Raw genomic sequence first — 25,683 nt, forward strand, 5'->3', positions numbered from 1 at the left:
ATAGCGGTAGCCCTTCGACGCCAGCAAGTCCGTCCATGCTCACTGAGATCGATATCGTAAGCGCACTGGATATCTCAGCCGTCACCATGGATGTTGCAAGAGCGCATCCCCAGTGCATGGACATGTCGGCCACGCAAGAGGCGATCGCAGCGCTCGCAGAAGGCGGCTTCGCCTCTCGTTACAAGCAAACGGGCCGCATGACCGAGACATTGGACCTCGCATATGATGCGAATATTTTCGGCCCAATCTCAGGTAATGCCATGTTAGAACGCGTTCCTAAGGCCTAGCAGTCCCTCAGCCACGCGCCCTTTGACAATGCTGCTTGTCAGCTCCTGTTCGTCGGGGCCGGTCCTTCTGGTGCTGTTTGGAGTCGAGAGAGTTGAGCCATACGGCAGCTTATCCGGTGAGTCAGCCGGTGGTGGAGAGCACGGCTCAGGAATGTCGTAGATCACACGACTGCTGTACGGAGTTGGGCGTAGGATTGGAGCGGGTAGTAGTTTCGGCGCATAATGGTGTGATGCGGTTGGCTCTTCTTCCATCTGTAATCCTGCAATTGCATCTTTGGAGGCTGACGGTTCCTGCTCATCCTCCTCCACGTGCAGGTCGCTTAACGGCACGTGGATTTGATTTGTTCGGACTTTGAAATGCGCTAGACGGAGTCGTAGCCTAAGTACTTCGGCGTAAGATGGCCCGTTGAACACAAGGCCGGATGGCTGCTGAGAACTCGGTGCTGTTTGTGAGGATGGATCATAATTGATCAACGAGGAGAATGATCTGCGGTCGGCCGAGGATTCCTGACCGTCTTCGTCCCCGTTGGCTGAACTGGCGGGCGTGTTTGGCCGTGTAGGATCGAGTTGCAGTATCATAGGCACATTGTCCTTGCGTATGACATAAGCTCAAAGCCATAGACATTTGGAATCCCATAAGACTTACATGATCGATAGTACTGGGTGGATGTGCGTGGCCTGGTTCGATTTTGATATCCTGCGCGACTGCCGCCTCCTCGGACGTCATCATCTGACTCAACGGGGAGTCGATAGAGAACTTTCGCTTCTTGAGATAGCGGAAGCCTTGGCCGCCCTCCATGGCCGCGGTAAAGCTGCGTTTGAGTGGACTTCCCGACAACATTTTGCCTCCGGATGTGCCAGTCGGTGCCGCAGGCCTGACATTGGGGGACACATCTCCCAGCACACGACGATGCTGGTTGTTGGGGTGCAAACGAGCAGATGCGGGCGAAGCCGTACTTGGGTTCATTTCGTCGGGCAGCATGCTTAATGCATGCAAGTACGCGTTCCTTGACTTCGCGAATAATACCGGATGTTGAGCAGATGTGAAGTCTGTGGTGACAGCACAGAAGCTGACGCGAATGAAATGACGAGTCGATGGGCTCAAGAGGAGGACTTTGAGGAGGATGTTTTGATGTTGGGTAGAAGTCGCGTGTCTGTTGACGTCCAAGAATCGAAGAGGATCCTAGGCGCAGGTGCACGGATTGTGACGGCTGCTCCCGACTAGCGTTTTTTCGGAACTCTATTGCGACCCCATCTCCCGTCTCCTGTCTCTCGGATCTCTTGAGACGATACATCCGTACCTGAAAGACATGCGAGCCAACTCCATTCTTCCATAGCAGACTGACAAACAGCTACGACTCCCTTGTTATCCCAAGCTACGTGGACGGGCCAGTAATATTGACACCTGGAGCTGGCGGACTCCAGAGCAACCTGCAGGCCAGCATGCCACATGACTGTAGCGCTGCGACCATGACGAGCTACCTTCTATAATCGTCATGTTCGCCGTCAGCTCGAGTTCCGAGGATGGCGAATGCACAGTACATGTTCAGTAGGTAAAGAGGACTTAGGAAGCAGAGGCAGTTACCACTACGCTTTTCCCATTTCTTGACCGTCATGCATCTTCCCTTGGCGTTCTGTTATCTTTTGGCCCACATTACGACGTCTCTTGCCAGAAGTCCAGATGAATGGCGAGGCCGATCGTAAGCGGAGCTCACACGGGCTCAAACAATGTAATCTGACATCAACAGAATCTACCAAATCCTAACCGACAGGTTCGCCCGAACAGACAACAACCTCACATCACCCTGCGATGTGAGCAAGAACGAGTACTGCGGCGGTACCTGGAAAGGCATCGAGCAGAAGCTCGAATACATCTACGACATGGGCTTCAACGCCATCTGGATATCGCCGATTACCAAGAACATTCCAACAGGCTACCACGGCTACTATCAGACCGATCTCTACGCTCTAAATGAGAACTTTGGCACTGAGCAGGATCTCAAAGACCTTTCTGATGCCTTGCACGAGCGAGACATGTATCTCATGGTGGATATTGTGACGAATCACTTCGGCTCGGTGGAAAATGACCCAAGCGTCGATTACTCGCAGTATTATCCCTTCGATGATGAGTCCTACTTCCATCCATACTGGTACAGCGTACGATCTCAGATATACAAAACAAACCTACTGACATGGAACAGCGAGATTGACTACGACAATCAAACATCTGCAGAGATCTGCTGGCTCTATAGCAATCTCCCTGACGTGCGAACGGAGGACCAAAACGTCATCGATGCCTATTCTACTTGGATCTCTCAGCTTGTTGCAAACTACAGTATCGACGGTCTTCGCATTGATTCCGTGAAAAATGTCAATAAAGCCTCCATGCCACCATTCTGCGAAGCTGCCGGTGTCTACTGTCTAGGAGAGGTACGAAAGTCACCCACTCCAAATACAAAACTATCTCCAACTGACGACGAAGTAGCTAAGCAACAACGACCCAGACTGTACGCACATCCCTACCCCTTCAGAAACGAGTACATACTAACAACCCTCCAGACTCTTACCCCTACCAACAAGTCCTGAATGGAGGCGGCATAATCAACTACCCCCTCTACTTCTCCTTCAACGAAACCTTCATCTACAACGGCTTCTCCAGCACCGAAAAACTTGCGTATAACATCTACCTCGACCGCAACAACAGCATCGACAGCAACTTTCACGGAACATTCACCGAGAACCGTAAGTCCCTCGACCCATTTACAACCCCCAAACACTAATGCTGAATCAGACGACAACCCCCGCATCGCCTGTCACAACCCCGACATGAGCGTCGCCGCCAACGCTATCGCCTGGACGATCCTGACAGACGGCATCCCCATCATCTATCAAGGCCAGGAGCAGCACCTGGCGGGAGGGGATGACCCGGGCTCTCGAGAGGCGATGTGGCTGGCCGAGAACGGCTCGTACGACAACACAAGCCAATTGCACAATACTACGGCGTATCTGAATCAGATCCGGACTTGGACGGTGCAGCGTCAGTAGAACATGGGCAAGGCCACAGCGGCGTTTGAGACGATTGTGCTGACGTGCTTGTCCAGACTCTGAGGGCTATACACATTACAAGAATGTCGTGCTCAACTATTCTGACACCCAGATCGCCATTCGCAAGGACGTCATGCGATTCATCCTCACGTTCGCGGGTGTTGGTCAACCACGAGGGACATACACCACCATCGGCGGAGGCTTCTCACCAAACAGCTCTGTTGTGGACGTGATCAATTGCAAAGCCTATACCGCAAACAGTGCTGGCGAAGTTACTGCAGATGTTGGGGGAGGAGCTATAGTTGTCATGATGCAGGCAGACTTCATCAAAGGAAGTGAAATGTGTGGGTATTGAAGACTTTGGCTTTCGTTATTGCCGTGAACCGCTACAAAAGCGCTGTCCGGCCTGAAGCAAATAGAAATCCTTTCAAAACGCTTCCTTTCGTGCCAACTCCGATTTCCGTGACCATGACGTTACACTCAGTACTCCTGCGCTGGTGGAGCACCATCCTCAGCGGCCTCCTCTCCCTGCGCAGCCTGTTGCTGTGCGTATTGCTGGGCCTGAGCGGCCTTGGCGCCGTAGTCTTGAGAGCTTGGTGCGAGGATTGGCTGCTCCTCCTTGGGCTCGATGATGGTGACGGAGTCGGGGAGACCCTTGCCGCCAGACTTCTCGCCGGCTGGGTCTGATGGGGAGGAAGAGGCGCGCATGATCTTGACCTTGATACCGAGCACACCTTGTCGGAGGAGAACGTGGCGAGTGGCGGAGTCGATGAAGTCCTTGGCTGGCTGACCGGAGTGGATCATGAAGCCGTCGGTGAACTTCATGGACTTGGCACGCGCAGCACGGAGCTTGCCAGAAACGACGACCTCGCAACCCTTGGCACCGGACTCCATGATGAAGCGGAGCACACCGTAGCATGCACGACGGACGGCAAGACCGTTGAGGAGCTTGTAGCGGAGGGACTCGCACTGAGCGACGGCGGAGAGACCACGAGACTGGACCTTGGCTGCGTAGAGAGAGACAGAGTCCGGAGGGAAGCGGAAACGGTGGGTGATCAAGCTGGTGAGCTGTGTGTTGTCAGTCGAGGGTCATACCAGGTTCGTCGTCTCTTCTCATACCTCACGGATTCGGCGACCCTGCTCTCCAAGAACCTCCTGAGTGTGCGTTGCGCGGATGATGATGTCGGTGACGGTTGGGGTGACGCGGACCTCGACACCGGAGTAACCCTCCTCAGCCAACTCGCGCTGGAAGAACTCGTTGAGCTCGGCGTAGAAGACACCGTCGGCGACGAACTTTCTGCGCTTGGAGATGTTGAGGCCGCTCATGGCCTGAGCCGGGGCGGTTTGCGACTGCATCTTGGGCTACTGCTTGGAGCTCTGTAAAATCGGATCAGCATGTGTGCTTGTGTCGTGATAGGCACTAAGCCTCTCGCTGCTGTTGCTGCCAATGCTTTGTCCAAGCGTGCTTCGCTGCCAGTTGCAGACAGTCATGCCACCAGCCGATCGCATCTGCACGCAGTTGATCTATGAGGTGTATGGCAATGACCCATCCTCTCCGTATCTCTCTTCGTGTTTCCCATGTTGCCGTTCTGATTCCCTCAAAGCATGCTTGCAGAGGATCCAGAGTCCCTCTCATGTGCCCAGTCCCATCCATCATCTTGCTCCCAGCTCTTGAAGTCGAGATCGCGCGGCAAAAGCAGCAACAGTAGCGAGAAACGTCCAGCGTGCTCTCCAAATATCATTGTCTTACCTTTGGTTAGTAGTCCGGCGTGAGGTGTGCAGAGCGCAGTCGAGGTGGTGTTGGAACGAAGATGCCCGCTTCTCCAAAAGTTCGTGCTTGGCGGCACCATTTTGCTATTTGTGTGTGTGCCAGAAGTCTCAGCAAGCGAGCGCAGATATTTGATCACGACTCCAGAATCCTTTCTCCTGTCCTGAAAGCAAAACATTCACTTCACCTCTTTAATTTGCACGGATATTGAAGAAAATATCTTATCCACCTCACTAAGAAGTTGCTGCTATGTTTTTGCCCTCATTTCATACACTGGATGCCATTGCGATGCGCGATTCTCTTCCGGAACACGCACTCATCGAAACGTGGCTCCTTGGCTACAACACACAGACGACCCGACCATCTACGAAGACGACGCCTTCGCAGCTCCCTCCGGATCATGCGCAACAACCTCAATCTCCACCCTCATATCATCCTCGCCCAACCTCGTCACCCCAACACAAGTCCAAATCGGCTTATGATTGGGCATCCACTTCTTGAAATTCCTCGTCATGGCCTCCAATGCCTCGTTATTGATCGGCACATGATACGAGTTGACCCTGAAGACCTGCTCCCAACCTTTGCCACCGGCGTCCTTCAAGTTGCGCTCGACATTCTCGAAGGCTTGGTCGATCTGGGCGTTGATTTCGCGGTAGAATTTGAAGGTCTCCGGGTGCCAACCGCCTGATGCTTTATCAGATCCAACTCATCTTGTCGAGAACGGCATTTCGAAGCTCTTGGCCTACCTTGACCGGCACATTCGATTCTGTCGCCTACTCTGACCGCTTGGCTGTAGCCGTGGACTTCTCTAGCTTTTTCACCCCATCCCTTGTAGTGATAGTATTGCAGGTGAGACATGACTGCTTTCCTCCCACTGGGTCCAGAAAATAAACGACAGATAACAGGAGTCTTTGTTGATGTTCTGATGAAACACTGAAGATATAGGCTATGGTCTCGGGTATTGTTCCCTCTGCGCTGACAAATGAAGCAGCTTTTCCGCGCCTTGTGGTCCCGGCATTGTGGCAAGGTGCGGCGTCCACTTAATTGCGTCGACTCCATTATGCTACCTAACAATCGTACCAGAATCGTTCAGCTTCCCGTTCCAGCCTCAGAAGGATTCATGACAAGAGCTTCTCGACTTTACCTTGCTACTCAAGGGAATTGGGTGTCTTTATTGCCTTGGCAGGCTGCACACTTGCTGATAATTTGCTGCCCTGCGCTGGTGATTGATGTCTGTTTTCGATGTGGCCTCCTTGTGGCACTTCGCCTAGACGCCACGGTGGTCGCAGCGCTGCAGCTGTCGCAGCCCCTTACCAAGACCTCACCTGATCACACCACAGAGCATCGAAGCGATCGTCTTCCCTCCTCATCATGCAGACTTTGAAACATAGAGCGCTGTTTGAACGACATGAGACTCGTCAACGTCAACACTCTCGAACTGACCGAGTTTCCCAACGATGAAGCACCAGAATATGTAGCAGCCTCTCACCGGTGGATGAACGGAGGCGAGACGACGTTCAGAAATTTCATGAAGAAACGAGACAGAGATGGTGTCGGTTACAAAAAAGTCGAAGCCTTCGCTACGTATGTGCGAAACCACGTTCCTGATGTGGAATGGTTATGGATCGATACCTGCTGTATCAACCAAGACAGCGCGGCCGAGCTTTCAGAAGCGGTGAACTTGATGTTCGAATGGTATCGAAACTCGCATATCTGCATTGCGTATCTCGCGGATGTCGCCGATGCGGGCGACCTTGGGGAAAGTGAGTGGTTCAAAAGGGGTTGGACGCTACAGGAGCTAGTTGCGCCTCGAACGCTTATCTTCGTCACGAGGGTGTGGGAGCTGTTGGGATTCAAGGGGTTGCGAAGTGACGCGGTGAACGTTGGCCCGAATCTAGATCGAGACGTTGAACAGATCACAGGCATTCCCTTGCAGGCGCTTTCGGACTACAAGACAAGTCTGGGCTTCAGCATCGATGAGAGATTGAAGTGGATGGAAGGAAGGACCACCACGCGAGAGGAGGATATGTCCTACGCTCTCTACGGGATCTTCGGAGTCACACCAGGGGCGAATTACGGGGAGCGAAAGGCTGGAGCAAGAAATCGTCTCCTTACTGCTATCTCTCAACTTCAAGAGCTGGGCCACGCGAGGAACAACGAAATACCAAAGCCACAAGAAGAACCCCGTCGAGTGTCTATGCACGCGAACACGCTCCGCTTCATGAGACGATCCATCAAAGACCGCAGCGCCGAATCCGGCTGGACTCTAGTCGACGAATTCGACTGTCCACCAGACAGCGTCGACGCAAACCTCAAACTCTTCGCCGGCGGCACTTTCATGGCCGAGTACACAGGCGATCCGTCCACAAAGCTATACCTCACCCTTCCCAGCTCTGAAGGCGACAACCGCGCCGACTGGACCATCATCGCCCCCAACGCAACCTTCTACCCGGGAAAGCATTCGGGGCACCTCATCTTCCCCTCCGACTTTCCCTTCCGCCCTCCTTCAGTCTACTGGGACACACCACTGCTGAGTCCCTTCCCGCGAGACGGTCGATTCAGCGGCGATATCTACGACGTCTGGTCCCCCGCTTCGCGATCCGTGCTGATGGTCGTCGAGACCATGGCGTCTCTCGTCCTGAGATCTCCTGAGGAGGTTAAGACATCGACGTTGAAGGGGGATTTCGTGTTGCATACGTTGCCGAAGTACAGAGGGGGGGATCTCCCGACGGGTAGAGGCGAGGAAGATTGGTTCCGGCAGTGTACGCAATTCTTCTGTCGCGCTTACAACCGGATCGATGACGGCGAGGACGAGGCTGTGGATCAAAACGGCCAGAACGTCGCCCTCACGAACTATCATCGGGAGATGTCCTGCCAAGCGGTGAGGAGCTTCACAAACCACATTCTAGTAGATTTTTGCGAAGCGCGGGGACCTTTCCTGGTGGATGGACTTGAAGTTGACGAGTACTTTGCGAGAATTGACACGCTGGAAGCATGGTCCGCGGCAGAGAAGAGATGGGCGAAAATGCTGGACGAGAAGAGCGGATGGATGGTTTCTCAGGATCGTGGCGGAGGGAATATGAATGCTTTGTATTGGATGTGAGAGGAATGCAGTCACAGGTAAGGGAAATGCTCGTTCAGACTGGTATCTCCTAAGCTCATGAACAACACAAGGGAAACGACAACGATTGCTGCGTACTCAAAAACCCCATCAAACCCAGAAATGCCCAGATCTTTTGTTGCTTTTTCCATTATGCAATTCACAAAACGACCATCAATCCAATGCTAAATGTCAAATGTAAGTTACTTTTCCGTAAAACAGCAAACAATATTACCGAGTCGCCCGACCTTCAACCACCGTCGAAGCCTTACTCGAACCAACTTTTTCCTCCTCCACGGAGCACTCGCTTCCGCCCCTCAAAGTTCTTTGCGAGGTCGACGAGTTGGTGCATACTGCTGGCAGAGGACCTCTCCTCCTCTTCGCCCTTGGCACAACAGGAGCGCCCTCCCAAGCCGTATTATCAGGCAACGTCTCGCCCTTCATGACTAGGGACAGACTGCCAAGCTGTGCCCCGTCCGAGAGGGAGCTTCCAGGAAGACAGATGGAGTAAGGCTTGATACAACTCCTCCTCCCGAAATCGATATTCCCGATCTTCATGATACGGTCTTCGAAGAGATGCGTCTGCGCCCCGCAGAGCTGGTTGACGATGGCTTCGTCGCCGATGGTCACGCAGTCGTGCTCGGTGATGTCGCTGTGCAGCATCGTGACGCGCTTGCCGATCTTGACGCCGAAGAGGCGGAAGCACATGGCGAGGTAGGGCGTGCCGACAAGCATGTTCGTGAGGAGAGGCACGGTGATTGTCTCGTAGGTGCTGGTGATGAACTCGCTCAGCCAGACGTTGAGGGACCAGAGGGGCCATTCGGCGGGTTTGTAGGCGCCGATGAGGAGCCATTTCAAAGCCACGGTGATGAAGAGGGCGGGGAGGGCGAACATGATGAAGTAGAAAAGGGGCAGCATCAGGAGGGTGTTGACGGCGCCGATGCCGCTGTAGCCGAGGTATGCGACTTGGAGGGAGAAGCCCAGGCCGAAGATGATGAGGGCGCGAGGGAGGACGATGCGGATTCCTTCGATCGCGAGGCGAGCTGCGATGCGGCCTTTGGAGGGGCGGAAGAGAAGGTTGTCAGCATGGCCGGTGGCGCGCTGACGGGCGGGCATGAGGACTGGTGGTGACCCAAAGCAAGAGGTTCCGCTGGGGAGGGGCTTTTCAGGTGGTGGTGCGATTGAGAGGACTCCTACGAGGGTTCCTGACGCTAGTGTTGTGCCTCCTGGGAGCAGAGAGACGTTGCCGGCGAAAGCTCGTGATTCAAGCTTCGTCTTCTTGAGCGTCAGCTCGTTGCCTCGGATCTTCACGTCACCGAGCAGGACGGCATCGGCGACGAAAGACTCTTCGCCCACTTCGAGGAGCTCGAAGTTGAGGCCACGAGCCGTCGAGATCTCAGCGCGATTGCCGATTTTGACGCCAAGAGCGCGAAGGAAGGGGACGATATAGAGCGTCGCGAAGACGGGATGCAGCACGTCCAGAGCCAGATCCATGAGTCTGTCGATGAACCACTTCCGCAGGTACCATTGGCTGTAAAGGCGGTACGTGCCTTCTCGCATGACCCCGAGTACGACGCGGCGGAAGATAATCAGCTGGAAGAAGAGTAGAAGTTGGTATGCGAAGGCAATAGGCAGCGACAAGATGGCGACCTGTCCCCACTGGCCCACGGAGCGCAGATCGACCACGTTGAAGAGCATCAGACCTGGAATCTGCGGCACGAGGTAGAGCAGCGGAAGTAATAAGACCGTGATGAACGTGTGGCCAAGACACATCGCAAACGAGCGAGCTTTCGAAGGGCGGGAGGGTTTTGCAATGCCGATCTCGTCGTGCTTGAGCTCGCGGTCGAATCGTGCTGGAGAGCCGTGGAAGCGTTGGAAGCTCGGTATGCGCATGCCGTCTGGGACCATGGAAAGGGGGCCAACATCGGCGCCTTCATCCACAACAGCACCGCCTTCGATGACAGTGTTGGAGCCGATTCTGGCCTCGTTGCCAATGGTCACCTTCTTGAGGACCAATCTCCCTCTTTCCACGACACTGACTGAGAGGATGACATCCGAGCCAACGATCACATCGTCTCCAATCTCCACAAGATCGCAGCAGGCACCAATACCCATAGCGCCTAGGTGACAGTATCGACCAATCTTGGCTCCCATAGCTCGCAAGAAGAACGGGTAGAGCGGCGAATCCGCAATGAGCTTGGGGTTGGCGAGGGCAGCAAATCGTGAAGCCAGCCACCAGCGGAAGTAGTATACCCCGTAAAGGGGATACTCTCCTTCTTTGGCCTTGCCAAGCACCAGCCACTTGCCGACGATGGCGATCAACCCCATTGCCGGTGGTAGAGCGACGAAGACGGCATATGCGGCCAAGAGTGCGTAGCCAATGCTTTCACGGTCTCGAATGAAGAAGTCGAACAATAGATATGGAACCAGGATCTCGATGGAGTAGACGAAGAAGAGGAAGAGCAGCGGGATAAGCTGTGCGAGGCCGCAGAGAACGAATCTAGTCTGTGAGAATGTCCAGAAATCTCCAGTCTGTGGACCAGTGTCTTCGCCCTCGTCGAAGTCTTCAGAGCCTGCGATGGTGCTGCTCTGACCATCTTCCGAGACGGCGAACCGTGCGGCGATGTTGGATGGAGTGCGGCCTTCGTAGATATCGGGTAGACCCATGGAGGCGAACATCGGCTCTTTCCGCAGGCGTGATACTAGCATGGCTGCCACGAGTGAATGACCACCCAGGTCGTTGAAGAAGTCGGCTTCTGGATCGATGTGGCTGGGATGCTTGAGGACCGATGCCAGCGTTGTCAATAGTATCCCAAGGGCGCTACTCTCGTCAATGCCACTGATCGACTCCGAGACATCCTTTCCGACTTGCGCCAAAGCCGAGATCTCTGCGGCTTTCCGGACAGACAACTCATGCAATGCCTTCGAGTTGATCTTTCCGCTGGGTAGTCTCGGCATCTCATTGGCATTCAGGAAGTAGACTTCCTCTGGTCGCATGTAAGACGGTAGATGCTGCGACGCAAGCTGGTTGATCGAGGCTACGTCCTGAACAGTCTCGGGCCTGATCACCACAAAGGCTTCCAGACGAGCTGCCTCCGATCCCGCGTTGGCCAATATGACTGCTGCAGCTTGAACGTCTGGATGGCTGCTCAGTCGTGACTCGATCTCGCCGAGTTCGACGCGGAATCCACGGTGCTTGACTTGAGTATCGATACGGCCAAGGAAGACAATCTTCAAGTCGGCCTGCAGCTTGACTCTGTCTCCTGTCTGATATAATCGCTCTCCACTGTTTGGTGCGAGAGGGTGTTGAATGAACTTTTGTGCTGTTAGCTCTGTCCGGCCCACGTAGCCCAGTCCAACACATGGACCACCGATCGCTAGTTCTCCTTCGACACCCTCGCCCAACTCTAAGGGCTCCAGAGGTACCGGTACTCCGTCGTCCGATATTGGTAATATGCAGGCATGGTATGATGGCAGTGGCCTACCGATCGTGACTGGTACCCCTGGTTGCAGCTCATCCCAGGTCGCAGTGACCGTGGTCTCTGTTGGACCATATGTGTTCACGATCCGCAGGCCCGGTCTCGAGAGACGATCGACTAACGAAGGCGGGCATGCCTCACCACCAAGGTTGATGAGTCGTATCGATGGCGGGATGAGGTATGAGTCGCTGTCGGCTTGTGAGATGCACATGATGCCGATCAAAGTGGGAACAGCATTGACGACTGAGACTCCCCGGGCTTCCCAGATCTTTGGTAGACCACCCACGTCTCTGCACTCCTCTCGTGTCCCGATTGCTAGATGGCCTCCACCAGCGACAGTGATCCACATCTCCTCCACGAACATATCGAATGCCGGGCTGAAGCCATTCCATACAATATCGCCGGGGCTGGTCTGGAGGACCTCCCTTTCACTCAAGGAGAAGGTCAGGGCCGCAGAGTGCGGTATGGCGATACCTTTGGGTGTCCCCGTCGTACCTGATGTGTAGATCAAGTATGCTGCGTCTCGTGGGCTTGGTCCGGCAAGAGCTGTGAGAGACAGTGTTGATGACGACTCTCCAACGTTGGTTGAGAGGTCATCGAAGGTGCGAACGTGTAATGCGGTCTTGCCAGTGGCTGCAAGAGTTGGAGCCACACGCTCTTCAACCTCACGAACTCGGTCCAAATGCGCTGCATCGCAGATGATGGCACACGCTGATGCGTCCAGGACACAAACAGCTGCACGGTCGACCGGAACATCTGGGTCAAAGGGAAGCCATGTTGCGCCAGAGTATGTTGTCGCTAGTATGCTGAGGATCAGGTCGAGACCCTTCTCGAGCCAGATGGCGACCACTGGAGCCTTGTCGCTGGCATGTCTGTCTGGATGGAGTTGTGCGAGTTGGACTGCTAACGACGAGGCGATGGCGTCTGCCTCAGCAAATGTTACCTCCTTGCGTCCATGGTCCGTTTGGCAGGAGTAGGCGACACTGTTAGGTTGTCGCCTTGCCCAGTGGGCGAAGAGTTGTGGGAGTGTTGTTGCCGATGATGGTGGATTAGGTGCAGTCCGAAGAGTACTGGTCCCTCTGAGTACTCGAGGGTCGTCGAGAGTCAAATCAGAACTGGCTCTGACTGGCGGAATCATTGATATGGTCCCCTCCAGAGAGAGGTAGAATGATCAAATGGCAAAATGGAGCGATCCTCGGTGATGTATCGTATCGGAGAAAATCGACCTCAGGCAGGTTGTATCAATGTATACGCACGATAAGAGTGGACCCAGTACGAGACAAGGAAGTGTTCAGGAACCAAGAACCATCTGTAGTGAGCGCGCCTGGGGGACTGAGGCTTTGTAGCCCCGTATTACGTGTCCCGGCAGTTTCATAAACCAAAGGGTCATAAGGTACTATCCCGGATGAGGCACTCCCCTCTGGCGAGATGACCAGTGAGCTGACTTGTTTAGTGTTCATCTCAAACCATAACCGCGGCCAGGCCTGTCGCCTTCGTGGCTTGCAGCACGAGTGCACCATTACGAGTGCAAAATTTGCATTCCAGCATGCATGATGTGAGAATTGTGGATTCAGTCGTCAGTGAAGTGTTGCTGCCCTTGCGTCCACATAGTCTGATGTCGACCAGTTCGTGTTGCAGTTAGGTAATGGCAATGCACTGATGAACCGAAAACATGCGAGATGCATCTTGCAGTTGCTACAGTTCTGACGGGAGCCTATACGAAACTTTGCACACGCGTCAATAGCCGAGTTTAGCTCGAGCCAGATTTACCACGTGCATGCTTCCAACGCTCAGCCGCCGTCCAAGCAGGAGGGACACGGCGTTGTATGACATGTACACTCAATGGCGTGGACGGTTCCCTTTGCATCGAGACGGCTGCGCATTATAAAAAGCTGCGGTGTCCGTTTTGGTAGCATCTCCACGGAGGCTTAGTAGGGCTATGCCACCGTGACACGGGGCCGCTGTCTTGCCGTTGCAAGGGCTTCGGGGATTCCGTTTTGCTGGCAGCATGACGGCTCATTCCAGGTGTCCTGGGACGACGGGTATCGTTAGCGATTGATGCTGAAGTTTGGCCGGTGAAGAGTACGTAGTCGGGGTAGAAAATACCTCGCAGCGTCCCCGTGTTTTGACGGGCTTGATGTGAGGTAGAGCACCAATGCTTGGCAAAAGCTTGGTAAATCTTGGCTAAAAGCTTGGCTTACCCCGGTCGGGTGGATGCCGTGCTAGCGCATGGAGAAAAGTCTTCCTTCGTGGAGCGCAAAGCAGCAACCAATCTCCGTAATGTGCGCACACAAGTTACCAGATGGCTCTATCGTTGGTGATGCCTACACTGCTACACACCTCCACTGTCGCTATGATGGACATCCATACTCGATGCGCTGCATGCTGACTCTTGTCATTCTTGCCGTTCGAGGCCAAAATGGCGTGCGCCACCGGCTCACTGGACGATCATCGCGGCTTGCGTATGCATGCGTGCTGGAGAGCACGACGAACTGTGGCCAACCGGAGATGCACTGACTGCGCTGCATCAGATCGACTGCAACCCCATCCGGCCACGTACGACCAAGGAACATTTGAAATAGAGGGCTAACTCATGCAGGACGCAGACGAGCCAAACAGGTGTCGCCGTTAATCCCTGTGTATACCGCAAAGGATCACTATTGGCAGTACGACCAAGAAATACATGCAGGGCTTATAGATGACCGCACGACTTCAGCACACCACTGCGACGGGATCGAGCCCGACAAAGGCATGCCAAGCCAGAATGGGTCGTCTAGAGCTCCACATTCGACAGCTTAGCTTGCCGCCCTATAAGGCCAAGATCTCAGGTGAGAAAAGTTCCTGCCTATCGATAGACCACGCGCATAGATCAGCACGAAAGTCTCCTCCATACGCTCCAAACTGGCTCGAAGGTACCGATACAATGGAAGATGCCGCTAGGAAAACCCAACACGGCTCACATGGAAGTTGAGACTTCCGAGCAATCGTCATCCTTCACTCTGGTCTTTGGACGAACAGGATCTTCTTCCGCTCAATTGCAACTTGTTACACGCCGCCAAGGCTAGAAAGCCGGAATCCCGTCCACAGACGTCGATACTGAACAACGCATTCGACTGTTCGTAAGAAAACTTTCACCGCACCGATGGAGATCTACACCCAACCCATCGATATACCTCTCACTCCGCAGACGCCAAATATTCAATACCTGCCTGAAAGATCCTCCCGTACACCTCCACCTCCTCATCAGACCTCGGAATATACATCATCGTGTAGCCCAACGGCAGAATTTTCGTCCCGCTCAGGCGATGCCTCTCGCCCCACCCCTTGGCAATAACCTCTTGTGCGTCTGCGAGAGACAACGTGACGTGTCCGGAGAGATCTGAGCCGTGGATATGGCAGATCTCACGTTGCGTCTGCTGATCCAGCGTGCGTAATGGCATGGATGGCTTGAGAAACAGAGCCTTACCGCGGCGTTCCAGCACGGACGTTCGCCATTCCGTAATATTGGAGTTGGCAGAGTGGAGGGCATCGAAAGCATCGAGGTAGGCCTGGACATTATTAATCCTCATCATCAGCCAGCCACACTGAGGATCCAAGACTGCGCGGGAAGGTAGGAAGGAGAACTCACCTGGCGAAGTTTCTCATCCGCAGGTTCAACACCAACCTCCGCTAAACTCTTCTCCCTCTGCGGAATCACAAACTTCTTCGCCCTCGCTCTCACGCCCCCTCTTTCCCTCAACTCTCCTTTCAGAAATCTCCCTTTCGCCACCTGCACCAGAGCAACAGTCAGCATCAGCTCAAAAACAGCAAGGAAAAGAAAAATCACTCACCGTCCTCCTCTCCTCCTCCTCAACCTCCCCCCACTTCTCAAACCTCCCCTCGGGCCTCTCATAGACCCCCAAATCCACCGTATCTCCCTCTGCAAACCTCCACTCCACCACCAAATTCATCAAATACCCCTTCAAACTATAGGGAAGTCCTCCTGCGCCGAGGGCTTTCCAGCGGAGGTATTTTCGCCAGAAACTCGCCGCGAGGAGGGAGAGGGTGGAGACGGTCAGGAGGGCGAGGATGCGATGGGTGGGGGCTAGGGATGACCATTTCGCGTGGACGGCTGTGAGGGTGTTGATGGCGGTGGTTGTTGGGGAGGGAGACATTTTTCACTGCTTGGCTGCCTTTCCAGGTTTACGGCTCAGTTGGTTGTTCTCGGTGATTGCCCTCTCTCCGACTTTTCAACAAGCGACAGTGCTGCTGATTGCACCCCAAGCTGCTTAGACGGCTCAGGAGGAATGGAGACGAATCTTCCACTTTGATGGGCGGAATATCGAGGGTATATCTCCTCTCTCCTCTGTCCACGACGATGATGATAAAGGTTCTCAGCTCGAGGTCTGCCTCCATCAGCTTACGTCCTCTCTACCCCAAACCCCATCACTCATCAAACATCCGGTCCCACACTAACTCACCTTCGCCACACGTCTCGTTCTCGTTCCCGTCGTTAGATCGAGTCGAGTCGAGTCAAGTCGGTGTCGTTGATTTGCTCGCACAGACAACTTAAGAAGTAAGAAGTAAGACTGAAAGTCGGTGCCACCAGCTCCGAACCCCGGGTCTTTTCCCCTCACAGCAAGTAATCCTGGATTCGAAGAACATCTCATCATGTTTTATGTCCGGAGGAGGAGGCGCATCCGCGGTACATCCGCAATTGTCGCATTCGCAAGAACGTATAAGTTACCTCGCTCGAAACGGGACAGAGTAAGGAGCCAGCCGAACGAAGACAGGAAAAAGGAATCGAGTCTCCCGAACGAAAGAAGAGAAGGAAGTTCATAGCTCTTCCTTGAAGCGAGAGTAAACGAAGCATCGAAGGAGGGACTTAAGAGTGCGACGACAGTGTTGTCATGATAAAATCGCGAATGCGTGTCTGTGATTCAAACAAAAAAACAACCTTATTGTACAATTGATTGTGACCCTCTACGTTAGATATCTCTCTCTCTTCTCTTATCTTCCACTTCCTCCTCGCCCTCTCTTGTGCGCAACAAATCCCTCGCAAGAACAAGTAGTACGCCCGCTTTCGCACACAACAACACAACCACATTTACCGCCGTTAACTGTGCGGTATATCCAACTCTGCCTCGCCTCGCGCCGGCTTGCCCTTCCTCATCCTTCCTCGTGCTGGCGAAGGCCGTAGATAGTAATAATTCAACGCGATCACCCGTGAAATCCAAAACGACCAACGACCAGCCAGCCCTGGGGTGTCCTTTTTGAGGGGGATAGAGATAGACGAACGACGCAGAGCAGCAAAAAAGGCAGTGCAAGCAAGCATTGTAATCAAGAACGCCTCGCTCTCGAACACAAAAAGCAGAATAGCAACAGCAACCGCAGCAGCAACAGCAAACAACAACAAGGGTGAGGTATCAAGATGGGGGTGTAGTCAACAAAATATTCAAGAGAAAAACTCCCCCGCCCGCCGCACAAATATAGCGTTTGAACCAGATGCACCGACCCGAACCGAACCCGCGCCTCGCAACTAGCCTTTATAGCAGAGTCAAACCAGAACGCCGGGGTCGTGAGGTCAGGGTTTCGCCTTCTTGTTCATGCGAGGACTGGGTTTCACTCGGTTGGTGTTGGCGTTTCCTTCCGCGCCCCCGCCGTCGTCGCCTTCGAGTTTGACGGTACTTCGTCTTCGCTTGTTGGAGTTGTTGATGTTGGGACTCGTACTTGCGCTGGCGACGCTGCTGTTGGTTCCTTGCTGGCTGTGCTGAGGCATCATTTGCGGTGCGGCCATGTTTCCTTGATGGGGTGACGGCGTGTGGGAGTTTGGCATGTTCATGTTCGGTGCTAGATTTCCAGGATTGTTGCCCATATGCGGCGATCCGTTCATGCCGTTAGGTTGCATCGGTAGGTTGAGATTTGACACGTTCGGTGATGAAAAGTTGCCGCCCGGTCCATTCTGCGGCATCTGCATGTTGCCCATGCTAGGCGTTCTTTGCCCCGGAGGCACACCATTCGGAGGAAGATTGATTTGCGGGTTTCCCTGCTGGCCGTTGGCTTGCGAGTCGTACTGTGCGATAAGGGCTTCCATGGCTTGTTCAGGTCGAAGCTTCTTTTCCTGCGCGTACCACATGAGGTCGGACATGACGTTCATCGTTTCACCAATCTACGAGCCAGTTAGATCGGCCATGAATCAAGTGTTCTTCGGTCTTGGTCGCTCACCTCTAGGAAATGTTGCACTCTCGACGTGATGCCGTAGGTGCCTTTGGATGCCTTGGGGAAGTGGTCTATCGTCAACCGTTCTTGCTGTTCCTGCATCTTTTGTTGAGCCTTGGGAAGTTTGTTCTTAGCCATCTTGGGAGACTTGGTCGGTAGGGACGATGAGAATTCGCTGAAGACCTTTTCGATCTGGGTCCTGGTCAGAACTTCTTCAGTGTTGAGCGTCTGGAATTGGAGGCACTCGATTTGGTCGCTGCCGGCAGAGAACAGGACCTGTAACGATCCAATCATCTCGAGTCGGATGCCATTGGGGTAGGAGACGGAGAAGATGGCGTTTTGACATGTCACTTGATGGCTTCCCGTCGGATGAGGAACCTCACGAGCAAGCTCGGTGTGAAGGCGAATAGAGGTCGCGCCGGCCTCGAAGTACGTCATGAAGTACCGCGCTATTGATGGGCGTAAAACTTCGTAAAGCTTTTGGCGCCCACCCGACGAAGGGTGATTGATGTCGATTCCATGTATGAGCCGGCCTTCCTGTGCAAAATGTCGCTCCACAAGATTGTGCCATTGGTTGATGTTCTTCCCAGTCGTTTCATCAAAATTACTCAGATGATCGCTGAAGTTCATCAACCTCAAGATGAACATGCCGCCCTGGCCAGGTTGATTCTGTGCAGCTAGCGTTTGTTGGCGTTGAGCGCGTTGTAGCATGGCAAGTTGCTGTTGCCTCTGTAATGACATGCCCTGCGCTTGTTGGCCTTGTTGAGCGTTCGCCTGTTGAGCCGGTTGACCTTGCTGTGGGCCTTGTGGTTGAGCCTGCTGGCCTTGCTGGCCTTGACTTTGCTGAGAATGTTGTTGTTGCTGGTTTGGAGTTTGCTCGTTGGGATTGGCCATTCGAGATTGAGGTCGCATCTGCTGTGGAGTACCCTGCTGGCCTTGTGGGGCTGATTGCCCTTGATTGCTCTGCTGCGAATTTGCCTGCTGCATCGCCATCTGCTGGGCCATTTGATGCTGCTGCTGTTGAGCCTGCGCCTGTTGCAGTTGCTGTTGTCGTAACGCCATTTGCTGAGCAAGATGCGCAGGTAGCTGGACGGGCTGGTTGCCGCCTTGCATGTTCTGCTGCGCCTGTTGCTGGTGCTGCAACTGGGCCAATTGCTGGGGCGTCAACTGCATATTGCCGCCGTGCATATTCATCATGCCGTTTTGTTGTTGCGCGAGCATCTGCTGCTGTCGCATCCGCATCATCTGGTGCTGTTGCGCTAGCGCAGGGTTTGCCTGAACTGTAATCAACTGTCAGCTCGTATCCCACAACACCCAAAGCACACTTCCTCTCTCGCATGCGCGCACGCAAATGCGAATGATAGGCAGGTACAATGTCACGTATCAGGTCCGGCGACAAAGGGAGTCTTACGTTGTGCAGCTATGGCCTGCTGTTGCTGCATGTGCTGCTGCGGTGTCATATGGTTCATGCCTTGGGCATTTTGCATGCCTCCGGGTACGCTCTGTCCTCCCATCTGCGCCTGCATCATACCACCTGGATGCTGCCCTCCCATTCCTCCATGGCCCATCTGCGCGCCAGGTTGCATGCCCATCATCGCGCCGGGCTGGCTCACGTGTGGGGCGCCCGAAACGCCCGGATGCATTTGCATCGGCTGTCCCATGTGTTGTCCTGGGTTTGGGCCCATTCCAGGATGGCCATGAGGAAGACCCGGGTGGCCTCCTCCAGGCGTTGGATTATACGCGGCCATCATCTTGCAGGGCTACCGTGTGCCAGGCGATATGAAGTCGAGGCTAGATTATGCGATGTGGAATGCGCGCACTCTCGCCGCCGGCCTTGGAGCGGTCGAGCAGCTGTTTCAAGGCCAGACTCGAGATGCATAGGGCAAAAGAAGCACCTACGAGTGGACTGGCATCCCACGTGCTCTTGCCGGCGAGCGGGTAAGCGGCGAGCGACACGTCGGCGGATGGCGAGAGGGTAGACCGCGTGGACGCTGGATGGAGAGCGCGATATCGTGGTTGGTGGTGAGAGGAGTGCGGCGAGATGTAGCAGTAGTGTTTATGTGAGGCGATTAATCGCGCGCATGAATGCCGGAGTCGGTATGGCAGTCAGAGCGCACCAGCGCACGTCGCAAGTAGCGTAGCCCGTCAGTAAAACAGTAGCAGCAGACTTCGGCGGGGCGAGGGTCTGGTCGCGGGGGAAGAGGTGGAAGTTGGGCGGCGGGCGTGGTTGTGGTATTCGGGGGCTCAGCGTTGGCGGCGGTGGTTGGGCGAGCGGGCGGTGGTCACGACGACGACGGGGGAGGGCAAGTTGCAACAGCGGACGGACCGACTCAAAATAAAGCTGCAGGACTGACGGCCATCCGTTCGACTCGGCCCGCACTGCATTACCGTTCTTGTCTATCTGTACGAAGGCCCGTTCCTGTGATGGGCCCATACGCGGACGTGGAATAAAGAACCGCCTTGATTTGGTCTTTACGACGCCTCAAGCCAGATGTTGAATTCTCATTTCCGTGCAGCGCTATGGTTCGAGGTGCGCCAGTTTCCCACGACTACCTTCCACCGCGCTAAGCTTGCCTGGTCCGAGCTCCCGACCTGCTCAATAAATTTCATTTCTCTCAAGCTGGAGACAACTTCACTACACCCACAAACAACACCAACAACACACCCCTCACGGTATGTACGAAGCCTTCCTCAACCCTCGCCACCCTCTCCGAATGATGCCAACTACTCAAATTACTTCTTTTCCCGTCAGATCCGCCCTTGAAGAAATCCAATCTGTCCCGTTCGCCCTCGCACGGCGGACGTAACTAGCCAGTACTTCGTCTGACACTTCCTCGACCCCTTCCAAATTTACACCTTCGCCTACATGCAGCCGAAACATGTACTGACTGCCGAGTTTGGGTCCAACAGGTCAAATCCGTAGCACCATCACTACCACCAGCGACTCCTTCCACCGGCAGAAGCTTTTCTCTGACGTCTCAGATTACAACTCAATCCATCCGATTCCGATTTGGCGGAAGATTTGGCATATAAAAGATCCTTTTATGATGTGGGCATGTGCTTGGCACTCGCATGTTGCGATGCTGCGATGCTGAACACCCACCATCGTCTCCCGCTCGTCTCTTCAACGTTGAAGAGAGAGCAGGAGGCTCCTTGACAAGAGGTCAGTACACAGCTTTTCCTCTACACGACACGCGCCATCACGTCGCGTGTCCTACCCACCACCACAAGCTGGATGATGAAAACCTTTTCCACATTCGCAGTTTTCACTCGAGCCGTCGCCAAGAACCTACTTAGACGGTGTTATGGGGGCCAATTTCTTCCTTGGATGTCTGACACCAGCTACTCGTCCTTTGCACATATTTACCTCGTCGTCTTTTGATGAGAATATTTGCTGACAAGAAAGAACAGATCAAGGCACTCACCCAGCTTGTCGCTTTGAAGGGAGGCACTACAGATGTTTGGTTTCGTTCTTTTTATCGTTATATAGCGTATTGAATGCCAGCACATTTCCATGCTTTTCGAAATCTTCGAGACTCAGATCGAATAACTTCAGTCTTTGCCGCGCTGTCATCAGTCGCCGATCTGTAACATATGAGATTCTCGTCTGCCCATCCCATTCCTCTTATACCCGCCAGAGCATGCCCGAAGCTTTCCAGTCCCTCACATCCCGCTTCCTTTTGACATCGACCACACTCGAAGAAACCCATTACTTCAACGTTCACTGAAAAATTCCTTTTTGCAACAAGTTGCTGCCGATATACTTTTTCTCAAATCTCGCTGCCCACTGCATACCGTACAATCTAAACAGTCTACTTGTGCTTCTCGATGACAATACACACCAAAACCCATGCCCCTCCTTCCAACCTACGCATCAATCAAATTCTCCGCCTCCCCATTCTGCTTCGGCTGCTCCTCTTCCCCATTATCCAACGTATCCTTACCCCCAGACTTCTTCGCCTGCCGCTGATAATACTGATCGAGGACCTTCTTCGGAATGCGATTCAGCATCTCCTTGGGATAGATGCGCAACAACTCCCACGCCATATCCAAGCCGTCGAAAATCGAGCGCTTCTCATAGGGCCCCTGGTTGATGTACGTCTTTTCGAATTTGTCCAAAAACTCGAGCGACAGCTTGTCTTCGGCGGAGAGGGCTTCCTCGCCGACGACGGCTTTCATGCTCGCGGCGTCGCGCCCGATGGCGTATTTGGCGTAGAGCTGGTTAGAGACGTCCGAGTGGTCTTTGCGCGTGTGGCCTTCGCCGATGGCGGATTTCATCAGGCGGGAGAGGGAGGGGAGGACGTTGATGGGCGGGTAGATGCCTTTGTTGTCGAGGCCGCGGTCGACGTAGATTTGGCCTTCGGTGATGTAGCCTGTCAGGTCGGGGATCGGGTGGGTGATGTCTAGTATTTGTTAGTTGGTGAGGTGATATAGGTTGGAATGGGGTATGTTTACCCTCGTTTGGCATGGTCAAGATGGGGATCTGGGTGATAGAGCCATTTCGTCCCTCCACACGTCCGGCACGCTCGTAGATGGTAGACAAATCAGTGTACATGTAACCTGGGTAACCACGACGACCTGGCACTTCTTCTCTGGCGGCAGACACCTCACGGAGAGCGTCACAGTAAGATGTAAGATCCGTGAGAATGACTAGGACGTGCTTCTCCAATTGGTAGGCATAGTACTCGGCGGTGGTGAGGGCGAGACGAGGAGTGATGATACGCTCGATGGTGGGATCGTTGGCCAAGTTCAGGAACAGCGTGACCCGCTCCATGCTGCCGTTCTCTTCGAAGTCCTTGGTGAAGAAGCGGCTGGTTTCCAAGTTGACACCCATGGCACCGAAGACGATGGAGAAATTGTCCTCGTGGCCGTCATGGACACCCTTGTTGGGCTGGTGGACGAGACCTGCTTGTCTGCAAATCTGGGCGGCGATTTCGTTGTGTGGGAGACCAGATGCAGAGAAGATGGGGATCTTTTGACCACGGGCGACGGAGTTCATGGTGTCGATGGCGGAGATACCGGTGGAGATCATCTCTTCGGGGTACACACGGGAGTAGGGGTTGATGGGCGAACCGTTGATGTCGAGGTAGTCCTCAGCCAGCACCTTGGGGCCCTTGTCGATTGCTCGTCCAGAACCGTCGAAGATACGGCCAAGCATGTCTTCTGACACTCCCAGCTTCAAGCTGTGGCCAGTGAACTCGACTCTCGTCTGGTTATTGTCAGAGATGGCGCACTCATATCAAGTCTGACGATATTGGTACCTTCTTAACGTCAATGCCTGGTGTGCCCTCAAACACCTGCACGACTGCGCGGTCGCCTGCCCATGCCAATCAGTATCCCTTCTATCCACTACTCTACTCTTCCCAATGAACATACCCTTCGCCTCAAGGACCTGACCAGATCGCTCAGTGCCATCAGGGAGAGTCAAGGCGACAATCTCATTGTATCGTGGGAATTTGACCTATAATCACCCCAACTTAGCATCCCGCCTTCACCTCATCACTCATGCTCTTCACCCACATTCTCCAGCATGACCAGCGGGCCATTGACGCCTCCGATCGTGTTGTATCGTATGCGAGGCGTCACAGACATCATGCGCGGATCGACTTCTTGATCCTTCGCCATGGTTGCGGTGGGTGGCCCTGGGCCCGGCGCAGCGAGGTTCGAGAGAGGCGGCGGTCGACGGTGAGGCTGTCTCTGGAGCTGGACGGCTGGTGTGTTCGACGTCTAGCCGTGTGAGTATGGGGTTGTGCGTGCAGCGGTGGTGTTGGTGGGAGCTCCCAAGCTGCGCTGGAGCTTTGAGAAGCGACGTCAAGGAAGTCCACGTGCGGAAGCGAGCCTCACCGAGCCTCGAAACTCGCAGCCACGACAACGACTTTGTCCTCCCCTCACACTCTACATTATTTTATGACATTATTCTCTCGGCCACATGAACAGCTTCCGCTTTGACTTTCTCTCTGCAACATTCTCAACTTCATCGCACGCATTGACGACAGATCAGTCCCACCCGTAAACTCCCACGGTTGAAACGACTTCCCTCATTCGAATGTCGACCTTATATACGACTACGTTCTCGAACGGTTTAAAAGAGCTTGGGAGACGAAAATAATGGCAGCAGGAAGATCAATACAGACAAATCTCTATCTACCCTTCAAATGGCGTCTCATAAGGCCTCTCAGCCTGCGGTGTCAATCTCGCCAGATGACGACGGTGGCCATCCTGCCAGTCCAAAATCGCTGAGTGGGCAGTGACTCTGTTGTCCCACACCACCACACTCCCCTCCTCCCATTTCATGCGTGCCTGGAAATCAGCGCCGAGCGCAATGTGCTTGTACAAAAAGTCGAGAAGAAAGTCGGATTCCTCCTTCTTGAATCCCACGATGCGGCGGGTGAACTGTGGGTTGACGAACAGAGCCTTCTCGCCGGTGACGGGGTGGGTGCGTACAATGGGGTGGACGTTGCTGACGGGCTCCCTTCGGACGATGGAGCCACGGGCGAGGGCCGCGGCGGCTTGTTCGTGGCCGCTGTGGACGGCTTTGAGGCCATGCAGACGCTTCTGGAATTCTGGAGACAGGCGGCGGTATGCCTCGGCCATGTTGGCGAAGAGAGTGTCACCACCTGCGACAGGGCCGTCGAGGAGGTACAAGAAAGTCGTGCCTGGAGGCTGCATCTCGTAGGTTCTGCGAAGGTCAGCATATTGTCTTGATCGATTATGGACGACACTACTCACACATCCGAGTGCCATGTGATCGAGTTGGTACGCTCCTGGAAGTAGTCATGCGCGGTGGTGTCGCTGGCGCTGCGGTGGACGAGATGAACCTTGGGGAAACCCTTGGGAGCTCCCGACGCCGGGTGAACGTGCGAAGGACCAAAGTATTCAGCCACATTGAGCGCCTCTTGAATTGGAAGATCGGCGAAGTCCTGGTCACGGAACGCGACAACCTTCTTCTCGGCCACGAAACGTGCGAGCTCGTCCTTGCCAGCGTTCGTCAACTTGCTGAGTTGAACACCCCTCACTTCAGCACCGATGTTGCCGGTCACGTCCTTGACGGTAGCGTTGGCGAGGAGGTTGGGGAAGGTAGGGTCGGCGTCTTTGCCATGCTCAATGGCCTCGAATGGCTCGAGCGGTGGGTGCTTGAAATCGTCCCAGTATGGTAGGTAGTTGGGGTACTTTGCAGGTTTGTGTTTCTCGCTTCCCTTCAGTTCGACCTCGTAGTTGGTTGTCTTGGCACCCTGCTGGAAGGCCTCCTTGTATCCAGTTCCCTGGTTGGCATCCTTCTTCCTAATCTCCTCGGCAGTCTTGTCTACAGACCTGTCCGCGATGGGAGTCTCGACCAATGCTGGAGCCATTTTGAAGTACTAAGCAAAGAGAACAGTCGAGGAGGGGTATCGATCAGATATTAAAGAGGCGATGGAACAAAGAACAGGGGCATACGACACATATACTCACCCAAGTGTCGCCATGCCGGCATCGGGCAACTCATATCAAAGATCTTATGCAGCCGGACCCTTCGCCTATAGGCCAGAATAGGACTACGACCAAGAAAGAGAGGTGCGTTCGCCATGCAAAAGCTCTGCTGATGGCGTATCGCAGACAATCCGACACGGCGGGCAAGCAGCGATGGTGGGGTAGACTTTCCTCACATGTGCCGGTGCACCGACGCTGCAACAACGTGGAACGTGGACGACACGTCGTTCGGCCCATCGTCGTCCGGCCTGTCGCATCACCCTTTGTTAGTGGTGATGCCGCCGACTTTTTCTCAACCTCCAAGCATTGTGAGTGAGGGGATATGGCGTGCGAGCCTTA

General features: G+C 54.2%; 10 protein-coding genes across 10 annotated transcripts; 2 read left to right on the top strand and 8 right to left on the bottom strand.

Moving 5' to 3' along the window:
• Window positions 1–263: 263 nt before the first annotated feature.
• On the bottom strand, window positions 264–1,254 carry M409DRAFT_63480 (uncharacterized protein; the record flags this gene model as incomplete). Its single annotated transcript, XM_033815621.1, has 2 exons — window positions 264–878; window positions 934–1,254. 2 exons carry the CDS (start codon window positions 1,252–1,254, stop codon window positions 264–266), a joined length of 936 nt encoding a protein of 311 aa, XP_033672839.1.
• Window positions 1,255–1,901: 647 nt separating this feature from the next.
• On the top strand, window positions 1,902–3,687 carry M409DRAFT_18182 (glycoside hydrolase family 13 protein; the record flags this gene model as incomplete). The annotated part of the gene is made up of 7 exons (XM_033804390.1): window positions 1,902–1,987; window positions 2,036–2,437; window positions 2,489–2,717; window positions 2,773–2,794; window positions 2,847–3,029; window positions 3,079–3,324; window positions 3,389–3,687. 7 exons carry the CDS (start codon window positions 1,902–1,904, stop codon window positions 3,685–3,687), a joined length of 1,467 nt encoding a protein of 488 aa, XP_033672840.1.
• A 125-nt stretch (window positions 3,688–3,812) lies between these two features.
• M409DRAFT_18183 (uncharacterized protein) lies at window positions 3,813–4,688 on the bottom strand (the record flags this gene model as incomplete). Its single annotated transcript, XM_033804391.1, has 2 exons — window positions 3,813–4,400; window positions 4,452–4,688. 2 exons carry the CDS (start codon window positions 4,686–4,688, stop codon window positions 3,813–3,815), a joined length of 825 nt encoding a protein of 274 aa, XP_033672841.1.
• Window positions 4,689–5,464: 776 nt separating this feature from the next.
• M409DRAFT_35734 (uncharacterized protein) lies at window positions 5,465–5,958 on the bottom strand (the record flags this gene model as incomplete). The annotated part of the gene is made up of 2 exons (XM_033810436.1): window positions 5,465–5,784; window positions 5,847–5,958. The coding sequence occupies 2 exons, from the start codon at window positions 5,956–5,958 to the stop codon at window positions 5,465–5,467; spliced, it is 432 nt and encodes a 143-aa protein (XP_033672842.1).
• A 550-nt stretch (window positions 5,959–6,508) lies between these two features.
• On the top strand, window positions 6,509–8,203 carry M409DRAFT_18185 (uncharacterized protein; the record flags this gene model as incomplete). Its single annotated transcript, XM_033804392.1, has 1 exon — window positions 6,509–8,203. One exon carries the CDS (start codon window positions 6,509–6,511, stop codon window positions 8,201–8,203), a length of 1,695 nt encoding a protein of 564 aa, XP_033672843.1.
• A 228-nt stretch (window positions 8,204–8,431) lies between these two features.
• Window positions 8,432–12,817, bottom strand: M409DRAFT_18186 (uncharacterized protein; the record flags this gene model as incomplete). The annotated part of the gene is made up of 1 exon (XM_033804393.1): window positions 8,432–12,817. The coding sequence occupies one exon, from the start codon at window positions 12,815–12,817 to the stop codon at window positions 8,432–8,434; it is 4,386 nt and encodes a 1,461-aa protein (XP_033672844.1).
• A 2,038-nt stretch (window positions 12,818–14,855) lies between these two features.
• Window positions 14,856–15,833, bottom strand: M409DRAFT_18187 (uncharacterized protein; the record flags this gene model as incomplete). Its single annotated transcript, XM_033804394.1, has 3 exons — window positions 14,856–15,227; window positions 15,308–15,448; window positions 15,510–15,833. The coding sequence occupies 3 exons, from the start codon at window positions 15,831–15,833 to the stop codon at window positions 14,856–14,858; spliced, it is 837 nt and encodes a 278-aa protein (XP_033672845.1).
• Window positions 15,834–17,242: 1,409 nt separating this feature from the next.
• Window positions 17,243–19,562, bottom strand: M409DRAFT_63485 (uncharacterized protein; the record flags this gene model as incomplete). The annotated part of the gene is made up of 3 exons (XM_033815622.1): window positions 17,243–17,827; window positions 17,884–19,157; window positions 19,289–19,562. The coding sequence occupies 3 exons, from the start codon at window positions 19,560–19,562 to the stop codon at window positions 17,243–17,245; spliced, it is 2,133 nt and encodes a 710-aa protein (XP_033672846.1).
• A 2,182-nt stretch (window positions 19,563–21,744) lies between these two features.
• M409DRAFT_63486 (uncharacterized protein) lies at window positions 21,745–23,502 on the bottom strand (the record flags this gene model as incomplete). Its single annotated transcript, XM_033815623.1, has 5 exons — window positions 21,745–22,280; window positions 22,333–23,086; window positions 23,139–23,194; window positions 23,254–23,338; window positions 23,398–23,502. The coding sequence occupies 5 exons, from the start codon at window positions 23,500–23,502 to the stop codon at window positions 21,745–21,747; spliced, it is 1,536 nt and encodes a 511-aa protein (XP_033672847.1).
• A 519-nt stretch (window positions 23,503–24,021) lies between these two features.
• M409DRAFT_63487 (uncharacterized protein) lies at window positions 24,022–25,226 on the bottom strand (the record flags this gene model as incomplete). Its single annotated transcript, XM_033815624.1, has 2 exons — window positions 24,022–24,556; window positions 24,607–25,226. The coding sequence occupies 2 exons, from the start codon at window positions 25,224–25,226 to the stop codon at window positions 24,022–24,024; spliced, it is 1,155 nt and encodes a 384-aa protein (XP_033672848.1).
• Window positions 25,227–25,683: the final 457 nt, after the last annotated feature.

This window comes from Zasmidium cellare (assembly GCF_010093935.1).
Source record: "Zasmidium cellare ATCC 36951 unplaced genomic scaffold M409scaffold_4, whole genome shotgun sequence".
In the NCBI taxonomy this organism is placed as follows: Eukaryota; Fungi; Ascomycota; class Dothideomycetes; order Mycosphaerellales; family Mycosphaerellaceae; genus Zasmidium; species Zasmidium cellare.